The sequence below is a fragment of the Cyrtonyx montezumae genome, unplaced genomic scaffold (genome assembly GCF_038088225.1).
Source record: "Cyrtonyx montezumae isolate F1298 unplaced genomic scaffold, pur_monq_1.0 scaffold_30, whole genome shotgun sequence".
Lineage (NCBI taxonomy): Eukaryota > Metazoa > Chordata > Aves > Galliformes > Odontophoridae > Cyrtonyx > Cyrtonyx montezumae.
The window spans coordinates 4490421-4504688 of NW_027072035.1; the positions used below are offsets into that span (position 1 = coordinate 4490421).

The 14268-nt window shown below is 43.3% G+C and overlaps 1 protein-coding gene across 1 annotated transcript; it reads left to right on the forward strand.

Moving 5' to 3' along the window:
- The first annotated feature begins 2565 nt into the window (after positions 1 to 2565).
- On the forward strand, positions 2566 to 9082 carry BTF3 (basic transcription factor 3). Its single transcript, XM_065744189.1, has 6 exons — positions 2566 to 2694; positions 2858 to 2926; positions 4588 to 4701; positions 4890 to 5091; positions 8387 to 8443; positions 8978 to 9082. The coding sequence occupies exons 1-6, from the start codon at positions 2566 to 2568 to the stop codon at positions 9022 to 9024; spliced, it is 618 nt and encodes a 205-aa protein (XP_065600261.1). The 3' UTR covers positions 9025 to 9082.
- The last annotated feature ends 5186 nt before the right edge of the window (positions 9083 to 14268 follow it).

Genomic DNA, 14268 nt, shown 5'->3' on the forward strand with positions numbered 1-14268 from the left:
CCTTGCCACCACTAGATGGAGTCGTTGTGGGCTCTTCATTCATTCTCGCTTGGGCGCGGGTGTCCAACTCCTCCGCTTGCCTGGGCCTTACCGAACCTAGAGGAACTGTCCTGGGCTGCATACAAAATACATGATATAGCTAATGTATGTAAATAACAAAACTTTATATATGTATAATTAAAACATGAAAAAGAGGGCAACAAAATCACAAAATTAATGGGATATTTGACCGCGTTATGTGAAACTAATGCCTTTGGCTGGTTTGATGGAAGTAGATGCAATTCTTCGTGAGTTTTCAAGTATTTGTCTGAGATTTTTGATAAAGTTTTAGTCTTTCTGCACTCCATCCTTGAAAACAGTTTTTCACAAGTGTATGTACTGTGACATGGATAAAGCAGCACTGGGAAGTGAGAGATATTTTTCTCTGCCAAGACAGTACTTACAAAAGTCTGATGTAATGAAAAATGGAAATTTTTTTGTGTTGCTCATTGCAACTCTATATATTCCACAGGTATTATATTCTTAGGTAATATATTTATGTCAGCAGAAAAAGGAGTTCTAAATATCAAAAAAAAAAAAAAAAGGATATATATATATTTGTGTTCTTGATACCTATTATCAAATCCCTCTATCAACATGGAAAGCATGACTGCCTATCTTTCACAGTTCACAGAACTGTGTTTATCCAATGCATCATAACGTATATGATTATTTGCCACAACTTGAGTTAGCACAGCACTGTGCCCTCCCTTGTGTCCTGGTTTTAGCCCAGACAGTGCTGACTGCACACCAAATTCTGTTTGGTGCTGAGTGATGAGGGCTGGGCCTCTCAGCAGGGCAGAGCTGCCACCATGATGGTGCAGGGCAGGGAGCAGCAGCAGGCAGGCTGTGCTGTGCCTCATGCAGCACTTGGGCTGTGTGTTGGACACACCTGCCCTAGTTACAGAAGTAATGAGATCACCCTTTGACAGCACAGAAGTCTTCTGTGCTGGCCAACTTGCTTCCAAATCAATACTCAGCTCTGAAACAGCAAGGAGATATCATCAGAGCAAATTAAGTCTACACACATTTGGAGTCTGGACATGGACTCACAATGAGAATTACTAATATAGAAGCCTTAGCTTTACAGAACATAGAAGGATATATTTAAAACCGCCTATAGGAGCAAGAGCAAAGGGAGTTTCCAGAATTTAACTGATATAAAAGACATTAAAACACTCAATGAGATTGCAACCTCAGTACTGGGTGCAGGCCTGCAGAACAGCAGGCTCCCAGGTAGTGCTGAGGGCACCTCATTTATACCTGGTCCCACACTGTTGGGCACAATGCAGATCTGAGTCCAGCAAACGTAGGAACTGTCCTCAGAGCCAGATGAACCTGCTGGGCTGGCCTCACCCCAAAGTGACTAAGGCAAGGCCAGAGAGAAGTGTGGCAGGCTGAAATAAAGACATGGTCATAGGAGATAAACATACATAAACAGGTCTGAAAGCACATTTAAACATTTTCAAAGAATCATAGAATTGTTGCAGGTGGAAGAGACCTCTGAAGGTCATCTAGTTCCACTCTCCTGCATTGAACAGGGACATGTGCAGCTAAACCGGGTTACTCAGAACCACTTTCAGTCTGACCTAGAATGTCTCCAGAGACAGGGCATCTACCAACTTCCTGGGCAATGTACTTCAGCACTTTACTACCATTATTGTAAAAAGTGTTTTCATTACACCCAGCCTCAACCTTATGCCTTTTAGTTTGACACCATTTCTCCTTGTCCAATCACAACTGGTCCTGTTGAAGAGTCTGCTCCCTTCCTTCTTACAGTCCCAATTCAGATACTGAAAGGCTGCATGCAGTTCACCTTGGAGCCTTCTCTTCTCCAGATAAAACAGCCCCAGCTCCCTCAGCCCATCCTCATATTAGTCTCTTACAGGTGATCCATCCCTTGGATCGCTTTTGTGGCCCTCCTCTGCTCACACTCCAGCAGGTCCCTGTTTCTCCTGTACTGAGGACTCCTCACCTGGATGCAGTACTCCAGGTGAGGCCTCACCAGAGCAGAGTAAAGGGCAGGATCACCTCCCTTGACCTGCTGGCAGCGCAATTCCTTTGATACAGCCCAGGATATGGTTGTCCCTCTGAGCTGTGACAGATCTACATCTGGCCATCATGGCATTGACCACCATTCTCTGGATACAGTCTTGTGCGACAACTTCCTTGTCTGCTGAACAGTCCATCCATCAAGTTTATCTCTGTGCAATGTGAAGAGAAGGACGTAATGGAGGAGTGTGTCAAAGGTCTTACTGAAGGCCAGACAGACGACAGCGGTGGCTCTTTCCTTGTTCACTGGTGCAATTACACCGCAGAAGGTCAGTAAGTTGGCCAGGTACGACTCGCCCTCGGCGTAGCCACGCTGACCACCCCGAACCAGCCCCCCTCCCCCTGCGGGCAGTCCCCAGGCGGCGCTCCCCCCCTCAGAGCGGAGGGCACGACGCCCGCCCCGCCGCTCACCCTCCCGGCCCCGACACGCGTTAGAGCGCCCCCTGCCTGGCCCGGAGGATGCGCCAGCAGCACATGCGCAGTGCGGCGCGGTGTGCCGCCCTTCCGGCCGCCATCTCGCTCCGCGCCGCGTGCTGCGCCCGGCTCCGCGCCCCGCCCGCTCCTGACCCGCCGCTCCGGCAGCGCCGCGCCCGCCCCGGGAAGGTAAAGATGGGCTGCCGGGCCGCTCTCCGGCTGCGGGTAGCGGGGCGGCTGGCCGGGGGCAGCCAGGACGGGGTTGGCCGGGCGTGCGGGCGGGCTGACGCCTCTCCCCGGCGCGGTGAGCGCTCCGCGCTCCGGCTTCACCGACCTCTCGTTGCTCCCGCAGATGAAAGAAACCATCATGAACCAGGAGAAGCTCGCCAAGCTCCAAGCCCAAGTGCGCATCGGCGGCAAGGTGTGTGCCGCGCGGGGCCGGGGGGGCAGGGCTGGGGCGGGGCGGGCACGGCTCTGCTGCTGCGGGCACGGCGGCGCTGCGGGACGACACGGGACTGCGCCTCGATCCGCTCCGCTCGGCTCGCGGCCCTGCGAAATCGCTGGGGCGCACTGTAACGCGTGAAACTTGCGACCTGTGCCTGCGGTACCGCTGCGGCCGAGTGCCGCGTCTTCCGAACCGCGTGGCTTGAAATTGCGGGTTCCCGTGCTCGCGCCTCTTTGGTGGGGGTACGTGAGAGGCGTGTCTTGGCACGGTCACGTCTGAACCTGCTTCATGAAGACCTGCGATCTTCAGAAGCTGGAGGCTGCGGAGATGAAGGCAGCAGCTGTTAGTATAGATGTTCAGTCTGCCTGAAGTTTGTTGTTTGTACTTCATGAACGTGAAAGCATGCAGAAGGTGTTCCTGCGTAGCCTTTACTCAAGGCAGAGTATTTTAAGATTGGCTGAAAAGCCTTTTATCTGTAATACAGAGGCATAATATAGGCCTTAGTGTATCTCAGATATACTGGGTAGTGAAGGTACTAAAGTAAAACCACTTCTCCCACTGCTTTTTGTGCCAGCTTGACAGAACCAGGGAATGAAGGTCAGGCTTCCCAGACCAATGTCTAAACTTTTGTGCTGTGTCCTTCAAAGTTGTATTTTCACGTGAACTTGTGTATTTTTCTCTTTTATTGTTTGTAAGTGGATTATTTTAGAGGCGTTAGCATCAGCCAGTTTTTTAACTTAAGCTGGTTCACTCATAAAGCATTGCAGCAGTTGGTTTATACAGTCAAGCTGCAACATGTTTTCACCTTGAGAAAAACTTTCACCATGAAAAAAGAATGTGATTTCACATGCTCCTAGTGACTTTGTGTCAGGTCTTGTGGAAGCCCTGTGATGGTGCAACGAAGTGTAGAATGATGCATCCTTCCTCAGAGGGGCGTGTATCTTCATATAGACTTCTCCCTGGAAGTAATTGTCCCATATTACAGCCCTATATAGGGGATCCTTGTTTTGTTTTCTGAGCTGATGTAGTCCAAAATACTGCCTGGAAATATATATATATCTTTAAATACATCTACAGGTACTTTGTCAAATGAATGTATTCTTTAACACGTGAGTAGGCCTATCAAATGAAGGCATTGCTTCAGAATAAAAAAAAATTGGGGTGTACTTATTCATTTAGTAATGATACAGATAATTCTGTGGTTTCTGACAATTATCAGAATTTGTCTACAGCTTAAGAATAGTGAACTAAAGAAGAATTCATAAGGCTTAAAAATTACTGAAGGGCTGTGCTCAGTCTTCAGTATTACACCAATGACAGCAAAGACAAATATATAGTTTTTCTTTCCTATGTGGAATACTGCAAAATCCCCCATTAAAATTATGGATTACAGTTTCTCCAGTAAATCACTTCTTGAAGCCTCACATTTATCACAAGCATTCAAATGTTGCCTTGTCACAAGGAGAAGACTGCAGCAATGCAGTTGGAGTAGTAAAGTTATGTGCACTGTAACTCAGGAATTGAACTTTGTGTATTAATTTGATTTGTATGTGGACAGATTATTTACATGAATTAGGATTAGAGTTTGTGAAGAACTGTTTAAATATTAATTTGTAACTTTTTTTCTTCTTGCAAAGGGTACTGCCCGCAGAAAGAAGAAGGTTGTCCATAGAACAGCCACAGCAGATGATAAGAAACTTCAGTTCTCTTTAAAGAAACTTGGAGTCAACAATATTTCTGGGATTGAGGAGGTAACTGTTTCAAAGGAGAAGGTGCTCTTCTATATAGAAACTTAAGATTTATCAACATTAAAATTCAGGCAAATGACTTTTTAACTTATCTGGAAGTGAAGTCTTCACAGAGCTTTAGGAACTTAATTTGTTTTCCTGTTCAGTCAAAAAATTGTGCTATACTACTTGAATTATTTATTTTCTTGCAGGTAAATATGTTTACCAGCCAGGGAACAGTCATTCACTTCAATAACCCTAAAGTTCAGGCATCTCTGGCTGCCAACACTTTCACTATCACTGGCCATGCTGAAACAAAGCAGCTGACAGAAATGCTTCCTAGTATCTTAAATCAACTTGGAGCTGACAGTCTGACCAGCCTGAGGAGATTGGCAGAAGCCTTACCCAAGCAACGTAAGTTGAAACTTGAATGCATTTTATTCTGGCAGCTAACACTAGCTCAGTTCATTCTATCTGCAGGCGTATTATGGCATAAAGAAATACAGAGCTCTGAGATCTTACTTAAAGGTCTGTTCCAGCAAAGGGCATAATCAAATAAAGCAGAGGCATAGCAGGTCTAGGACTAGAGCGTTGTAGCCAGACTTGATCTTGTGGCGTTTTACTTCTGGGCATATTCTTCACATATGTAGTTCTTTAAAACCAAGTAGATTAAATCCTAACTCTTCCAAAGGTAATTAAATAGATGAACTTCAGGTGTTTATTTGGACAAATTAAATGGAAACATAAGCAAGGGGGTATGAGGTGGAGAGACTCAAATTTGGGTGTCTTGCTACTGTTTTGCACCTTTGTGGATGTGATGAGAATACTTTTTACGTGGGCTTTTTGGTTGATAAGGAGAAATTACACACTGCTTGGAAGAAAATACATTCTAATTCCTGTGTGTATAGGAGGATGTAGGACTGGTATAAGCATTAAGTTACATATACTGACTTCGTTCTCTATCCTTAAATTAGTAAAATAGGCTAAGCACTTGCTCTTTCTGAAATTGTGCATTAGTAGCGGAGGGACTTCATTGTTTGGTATTTGGAAAAGGTGCTGCTTTTACACATTGAAAATTCTTAGGGAAAGACAAGCTTGTTGACTCTGAGAATATTTCTCATTTTCTGTGTGTAGGGTCTTCCTGTTTCTTCTCAAACAAGAATCTTAATTCCACTGCTTACCAACTACAGAACAGCCTAAAGAGAGGAAATGAAGAAAGCTTAGCATGTGTGTAGTTTCAGGCAGTAGTGAACTTCTTAAATTTCTTCTTTCTGCGCTTTGCTACAAGCAAAATCTATATGTGGCTCTGGGCAGCCTGATCTAGTGATTCATGACTCCACCCATGGCAGGGGTTGGTTGAAACTAGATGATCTTCAAGGTCCTTTTCAGCACAGGCCATTCTATGATTCAAAGACAATATCTTTTTCCATTTATCAGTTCAGATTCCCAGTCAAAAAGTCCTGTTATGACTAGTGTTCAGGAGGAAGTAAACTGCTCATTTCCCTTTGGAGCTCAGTTTTCTTCTTCATAATGTAATTTTTGTGTCTTCTTTCTGCTAGTGGTAGGGCTTAGAGGAGTGAAAGCTTGAAGCTTGAGACTCATAACAAGATGGGCATATTCTGGATAAGCTAACTGTACAGTTTTAATACTAGGGAAACCTGTTTTAATGTGCTTACTTTGCATGACTTGTTGTTTCTACTTTGAGCGAATGCCAAAGTAATTGCACAAAACTACATATTTGGTATTGTCTATAGGTTTGGAAACTTGACATCAAAGAGTGACGTGTCTGCAGTGATTGCATTTGCAGTTGCCGAAGTAGGTTTAGTCTGCTCTCAGGGTTGAGTGAAAACGGAGACAATTTAGGAGGAAAAAAAAAGTGGTTTGCATTTGTCATGTTTAACACTTGATGATCTTTAGCTTTATCAGCTTTCTGCTGTTTAGAAACAGAACAATTAGCATTGACCTTGTCACAAGCCATTTGACTAAATTTCAGATTTTCATCTACTTTAGATCTCTTGAAATCTCTGAAGTGATTTCAGGCATCAGGTGTGAATGTGTCTTTCTCTTTATGCTTTTCTTGAAATCAGAAGGATTAATTAGAATAAATGGAGGTATTAAAGTTCTGTGTAGCTTAGCCTAGGTAGTACAGCCAGGAATAGCAGTAGAAGTAGTGACACAGCTGCCTAGGGACCTTAGGTACTTCTTCTTAGCATCATCTCAGGATTGTAGGGGTTGGAAAAGACTTCTGGATTTCACCTAGTTCTTTCCAAGAGATCCCTGTCTTTTTTATACTGGGGAGCCCAGAACTGGACACAGTACTCGAGATGAGGCCTCACCAGGGCAGAATAGAGGGGGAGGATCACCTCCCTTGACCTGCTGGCCACCCTCTTTTTAATGCATCCCAGAATGCCATTGGCCCTCCTGGCCACAAGAGCACACTGCTGGCTCATGGTCAACGTGTTATCCACCAGGACACCCAGGTCCCTCTCTACAGAGCTCCTCTCCAGCAGGTCTTCCCCTACCCTGTACTGGTGCATGCAATTATTCCTCCCTAGGTGCAAGACTCTACACTTGCTTTTGTTAAATTTCATCCGGTTTCTGACTGCCCAGCTCTCCAGCCTGTCCAGGTCTTGCTGAATGGCAGCACAGCCTTCAGGCGTGTCAGCCAATCCTCCCAACTTTGTATCATCAGCAAACTTGCTGAGGGTGGCCACTATCCCCTCATCAAGGTCACTGATGTTGAACAAGACTGGACCCAGCACGGACCCCTGGGGGACACTGCTGGTTACAGGCCTCCAGCCGGACTCTGCACCGCCAACGACAACCCTCTGCACTCTGCCAGTCAGCCAGTTCTCAACCCACTTGATTCTCCAGTCGTCTATCCCATACTTCCTTAGCTTTGTTATAAGGATGTAATGGGGGACAGTATCAAATGCCTTGCTGAAATCAAGGTAGACTACATCCACCGCCCTCCCCCCACCCACCCAGCCAGTGACAACATCATAGAAGGCCACCAGGTTGGTCAAGCATGACCTCCCCTTGGTGAACCCATGCTGGCTACTCCTGATAACCTCCTTTTCTTCCAGTTGTCTGGAGATGGCATCCAGCCCAAGCTGTTCCATCACCTTTCCAGGGAAGTGAGCGTGGTTAAGTCACAATAGCTCTGGCAAATATAGTAGAGGTGAAGTCTGAATCAGCAGAGATCTGGACTGGAACACGTCATTGCCTTGATTAATGAAGTGTAAAGCTGTGCATCTCATTCAACAATCCTCTGACTTTTTCAGGGGATGGCAGTATGTCTAATCTGACTGCTCAGTGTTCCACAGGTGTGCTGTTATTTTTTTCTTCAATGTCTAGGATCATAAGGATTCAGATTTTTTTTCCTTTGTAAGTTAGTGATGTTTTGAAAAAGGTGTACATCGAGACTCACAAATTACTCTAAACAAAGATACTTTCAAGTAGTATGGTAGGATATCGGTGTCTTGCAGAGCACTCAATGCCTAGATACAAGATGGTGACTAGTGAACATAATGTAGCATGTGAGTAATGTGAACTGATTAGCTAGTTTAAGATTTTATTTGGCAGGAAAATTTTGCAGAGCACTGCAGCTTAACTTAGACTCTTAGACAGTGCTTACGAAAAGAGGATAAATTGATCAAGGTACCTATGGTGAGCTGGAATAATGCTTTTGAACTGCTTGCTTTTGCAGCTGTGGATGGAAAAGCACCACTTGCTACTGGTGAAGATGATGATGATGAAGTTCCAGGTAAGAACAAACATGAAACCTGAGAAAGAGGAGTTGAATTTTGCTTAGAAATGGCATATATAGCATAACATTTGGCCAAGGACAGTGAGTCCTTGTCCTAGACTGGTCACTCACTGTTGCACAGTTTCTTCAGGCTGGTTATTTCATTGTTTTCAGATGCTGTGCTAGATTGATTGAATAATTGGTTTGAAATAGCTGTTACTCTTACGTGGGAGAAAAAAGATTGTGGCTAGGATCACTGTTTAATCCTCAGTAAAAAGGCTGGGAAGAAACATACCTTTTCAGTATTGCTTTGCTTAGTTGTGGTAATGGGAAAGTTGAATGATGTTAGAATTTTGCTTTATAATGAACCACCTAGAACTTACTTCTTTAAGCAAGAAAAGTGAATTCTGAGAACTCATACATGTTATTTGGTCTTTATTTTGAAAGTTTTTTTTTTAATCTCTTAAGCACTCGAAGTAGAACTTTTAGAGGAAAAGATTGGGCAAAGCTGAAGTAGGTCAAATTCATGTTTCACTGTCTTTCTTTTTCTAGATCTTGTCGAAAACTTTGATGAAGCTTCAAAGAACGAAGCAAACTGAAATGTCACTTTCTGAATAAACTTAAAACTTGAAAAAGCTACCTGGAGCTGCTATTTTATATTGTGACTGCTCTTTTTTTTTTTTTTAGTTCTGAGATCTTGGGGTATGTAACATTTGGAAATTCCTTGAACCTGCAGCTCCTTCTAGTTATTGCTTATACACGATATTGTTTTTGTGGCCTGGTTGAACATACCTCTGCTTTGAAATATGATTGCTAATAAATTTCTGCCTAGACACAATTTTTGAGTAACTTGTATACAAGCAAAACCCTATCTTTAAAGAACTTTGACATACAATAAAAATATATATAGTAAAGTTTCTGGTGTGACTTCTTGTCAGAAAAAGGAGGAAAAAGTATTGGTTCTAAGTAATAAATAATTACAAGAGGCCTTGCTTTTTTGCAGAGCATTTTCCTTTTGAAACATTAGAAAACTGGCCTTAAGAAAAATATTTCTCTGCACAAGGAAGTATTTTGGGCTTAAACTGTGAGTTTCCTGTGCTTATATGTCTGAGTACATGCACTGAGTTTCAGTTGCTTAGTAATCTACTGAATTCGAGAAATGTATATATTCCTGAAACCCTTCATGGTCTTTTATTATAGTGGTGGGCTGTTAACATTGCCATCTTGGGGGTTCTCAGATACTGTGCTTTGTCTTCAAAGAGTATACAACATTTTTTCCTGAGTATAATTTCCTAATGATAGTTGTATGTTACTGTCCCTGTGTTGCAGCTTAACCTAGCAGGCAGCTAAGCACCACGCAGCTGTTTGTTTGTAACCTCCCATGGTAGGACTGGACAAAGGTAAAATCTGTGGGCTTAGATAAAGGCAGTTTCATGGGACAGGAAGGAAAACTAAATATATATATAAAATAGTGAAATTTGTGGTGCATTTGTGGACAAGAGGGCCAATGGCATTCTGGGATGCATTAAAAATTGCATAGCCAGCAGGTCAAGGTAGGTGATCCTCCCCCTCTACTCTGCCCTGGTGAGGCCTCATCTGGAGTACTGTGTCCAGTTCTGGGCTCCCCAGTATAAAAAAGACAGGACTCTCTTGGAAAGAGTCCAGTGCAGGGTCACAGAGATGGTGAAGGGCCTGGAGGATCTCCCCTATGAAGAAAGGCTGAACTGGGTCTCTTTAGCCTTGAGAAAGAAGACTGAGAGGGGATCTGATCCAGGGGGGTTGGACTCGGTGATCTCTTGAGGTCCCTTCCAACCCCTATGATTCTATGGTTTGCTTGTTGAGAACTTGTTTCTTGGATACAGTGAAGTCTTCTTAGAAGTTACACTAGAATTAGTCTGGTGCTCTAGGAATGAGCTATTTACATCTGTGACTCTTAACTGTTAATTATAGCTACAACAAATATAACAAAACCTAGGCTTTTTATGAGGGCTAGTGGTTGAGTGCCCTTCTGAGGCTGTGTCTTTAGTGCAAATACTGATGAGAGTGTTCATCTGTCCTGTGAAGGATAAAATTCAGGGCAAAACATGGATAGGATATGGCCATGACATGAGGTTTGCACTGTATCTGGGGAAGGGCGCGTATGTGTCTGGCTTGCTAGGCGTGTTTGACATGGTGGAAGTGAGTTATTGGGAAAGACTAAAGGGAACTTGTTCCAAGTCAGGCAGCTCCTGATGTTTCAAGTGAGACGGCAGTTGGATGTAGCTGTAACACCACTGAGGTCAGCTGAAAGAATTTACAGTAACAATTTCAGTTTACTTGTCTCAGTTTGCAAGCTCTTTATCAATAAACCTTTTTTTGTTGTTATTTTACATTAATTCAGGCAAGGAGTTGTATGTTCAGGAGTTGTGTCAGGAAGGTGGAAAAGCTGAACTATGTGAATGAGTGTTGAAATGGCTGTGGTGACCCTAACCTAACAGCCCCACAAAAGATGGAAAACTATTTTTGCTGGTGGTGATGGTGGTTCTTGAGAAATAAGTAAATGAGCCTTTTCTGTGATCAGAAGTACTCTATGAAGCCACTGCAGCCTGTGCTTCTGAGATATTTCGTTCTGAGTCCTGTCCTGTGCAGTAACTTAGTGGCTTGCTCTGATGTGCTGGACTGTGTTGCCTTTTTCCCTACTCTTTGATACGCATGGATTAAAAACAAAACATGTGGAGCTTGGTAAAACAACAACTTTGACATGCAGAATAATAGAAGTCAAGTGACAAGCACTCATGTGATGCATCTATGGAAGGTGCATTTCCAGCCAGGAAATACTGGTGTACCTTTAATAGCTCTAGGTTGTGAACAAGGATCATGATTTGTTCAGAATGTTCTCTTGATGATAGAAGTTTCTAAACGGAATTCATTCTTAAGTTAATATTGGTCTTCATTTCTAACACATAATACTGTGCTTTGGATGGCACTGTCAGTCTTTCAGTAAGGACTTTGGTTAAAGTCTTTCTTGTCTGTCATTAACTGCCAGTTTTTCTTGATAAAGAATGTACAGCTTTGTCTTGCTGTTCTAAATATTTTGCGCAGCAGAAATGCAGGGCTTTGGCTTTGGGTTACTGTTGAAACAGGTTTATTTAAATTTTCCTTAGAAGAAAGCTAAGGGAATTTTCAGGTTCTGTCCTATTCATTTCCTAACAACTTGTTTTGGTGCAGTAGTGAATCTAATAAAATTCTTCATCAGTTTTGCAGTGGATATTTAGAAATGTCTTCATTAAACTCATGCCTCGAATACTCTGAAAAAACACTGAAGTACTTGGGTGGATACTGGAGCCCAGCAATATGTGCCACAGTAGTTGGTCAAGAAAAACAATGTGATTGAACCAAGGTTAGTAGTATGTGTGTGTTAAATGGGAAGGCACATGGGGATGGTTAATATTCTTCAAGACTGCAGGGAAAAAAGCTGTCCTTATGAAGCCAGAATGTGAAAACTGGCTGACCAGCCCATTTGTAAGGATGGATTCAAATATGTTACAAAACAAGAGAGTTAACATTCAATGCAGGTAGAAAAGATGCAGATACACAGAGTGAGATTTGTAATGAAGATGGCTAGGTTGCTACCTTAAGTAATTGGCAAGATCATTGTTGTGTGACAAGAAGAGAGACTTTTGAGCAAGGTACTTTAAAACATTGAGAAATGCTCACTTCACACCACAAGGGCTTGCGGAAGTGTGTGGAATTGGGCTCCCGATTTTCTTAAGCTAGCTCATTTTCATCCAACAAATTGTGGGTTGTTGAAATGGTTTTCCATTTGATGTGATTGTACCACACACCATACTGGGTTTTGAGGTGAAATCTTACAGACGAGGAGGCAGCAGTGCAGCTGAGTCAGTCTTGCATTGCAGAGGTGACATCATGTATGGCAGTGTCATGCTTAGTCTGACTGAGCTGGCCTCCAGAAATTTAAAGCTGGATAAGAAGTGCATGTATGCAGAAGCTCTTTGAGGCAAGAGTGTGTCTGTTTCTCTGTATTCCATGCATCTTTATTAGTAGGAAAAGCCACTAGCACCCTCATAGTGAAAGAGTTAATTGCCTTCTTAATATTCTAATTCCTGTCACTTCATGCATGGATTACAGTAAAGAGAACTGTTACGCTGTAGAAGGAGGAGAGCTTATGTAATACTGCATTGTCTTCCTAGAGCCTGTCTCTTTTTTGATAAGACATAGACTTTAAAGGTGCAGTTTGTACATTGCCTTTACACTGCAGTAAAGGTAACCTGGCGATGAAAAAGCAGAACAAATACAAGTATTAGTAATGCCTTTACAGGAGGGTTACAGCCCAGCCTTTTGCATTATGAGTGGATGTGAAAAAAGTCATGGGTAATTAGCAATGTAAGCACTGATCACCAGTCATGCAACACACGGTGCCTTTGCTTCAGATACCAAATAACCAAAATGTGCAACACTTTTCTTAGTTAGGGATTTTCTGTACAGTGGAGGATACTGACAGACAGTGGTAGAAGTATCTGCTGCACTTGAAACCCCGGGTCTGCATTTCTTTTGAATTAAATATGAGTAGCATTGTGGGGTGTTTTAGGTACTGTCTCTCCAAATTCTTAGGAGATACCTGAAGTTAAGTTTTATTTTCTCTGGTAGGAGAACCATGCAGTTGTTTATGGTGCTGCACCTGAGCTAATAATGTCTGGTAGGCTCAAGCAGGAATCTAAACGATTTCAGCTATGTCTGACTTAGCAAAGCCCTGCTGACAAAGCAGCATGCAACTTGTGACAGATGTTTGCACCTGCTTGTTGTTATTGCTTTTAAAGTGATGCAATGAGACAGGAGCTTTTGAATGCAAAAATTCACATTGTTTGAAGTTGCAGGTTTAAGCCCAGCTCCAGGAACTGTGACGTACGTACCAGTACACTTCTTTGCTGTTATTTCCATCAGGGGGTTATAAAGGTCAGATACTCTCTCAGCATTTTGCCAGCTGCTGGTTTGTGCTGAACACCACTGAACTCCTTTTCAATACGTACAAGACTGCCACGGTTAAGGATGTAACTGAGGTACAAGAGTGCTTCTTGCACTCCTAGCAGCTTGTAGCTCTGCGGGACAAGGATAATGTGAAAGTGGTGGTGTGGGCCCGAAGCAGTGTTAGCTCAGTGAGATTAGTGTCTTACCTTGGTTCTGGCAGTGTTATGTGCTCACTCAGTGCACCTGGCAGGCATGGTGGAGTGGTGTTGGCAGTACATGTGATGAATTAAGATCTTCCTTGTACGTTGAATTAAAATCTGCCACGTATCTCAGCTGTTGTTGCTCCTGCAGGAGTAGAAAGTAGTAATGCCTCCTCAGAGCCACTTCTGAGTGGGTGGGAACTGCTTTTACAAGATTTATTATGTTCAGCTACGTTTCAGTCACTTTTTATCAGTTGTACTGTTTTCTTACTTGATATTTCCATCTGGAAAGATCAGTGACTGTTTTGTCTTTTTGTTCTGTAACTGTAGGAATCATCAATCTCTGCTTGGTTTGAGTCTTACACAAACATGTGGTGAGAGACAGCAGCTGGTTCTGCAAAGGCAGTGTGAGCGCAAGGACTGTGCTAAGCCAAAAATGAGAAGAAAGGGAAACTGCGCAGCTGTGGCAGTGGAGTGGCAGGCATGCTGGTCTGAGGTGTCTGTTACAAGTTTTCATTCCTGGGACAGCTGTCATCCAAAGCAGTAGGAGGCAATTAATGTGAAAATTCATTTGTTGCCCCTGTGGCTTCAGTGCACCACTCATGTTAGGAATCAGGACGTAGTGCGGCTCTCCATGATTTAGGGAAGTTCCTGGGTAGAGAGAAACCAGTGGAGCCA

What these genes read in the sequence shown, in the direction of transcription:
- BTF3 (XM_065744189.1), top strand. Translation starts at nt 2,566, where the DNA reads ATGCGCAGTGCGGCGCGGTGTGCCGCCCTTCCGGCCGCCATCTCGCTC. An exon ending in ATATTTCTGGGATTGAGGAG is followed by an intron (nt 4,702 to 4,889) that starts GTAACTGTTTCA and finishes ATTTTCTTGCAG; the next exon opens with GTAAATATGTTTACCAGCCA. An exon ending in AGAAGCCTTACCCAAGCAAC is followed by an intron (nt 5,092 to 8,386) that starts GTAAGTTGAAAC and finishes TTGCTTTTGCAG; the next exon opens with CTGTGGATGGAAAAGCACCA.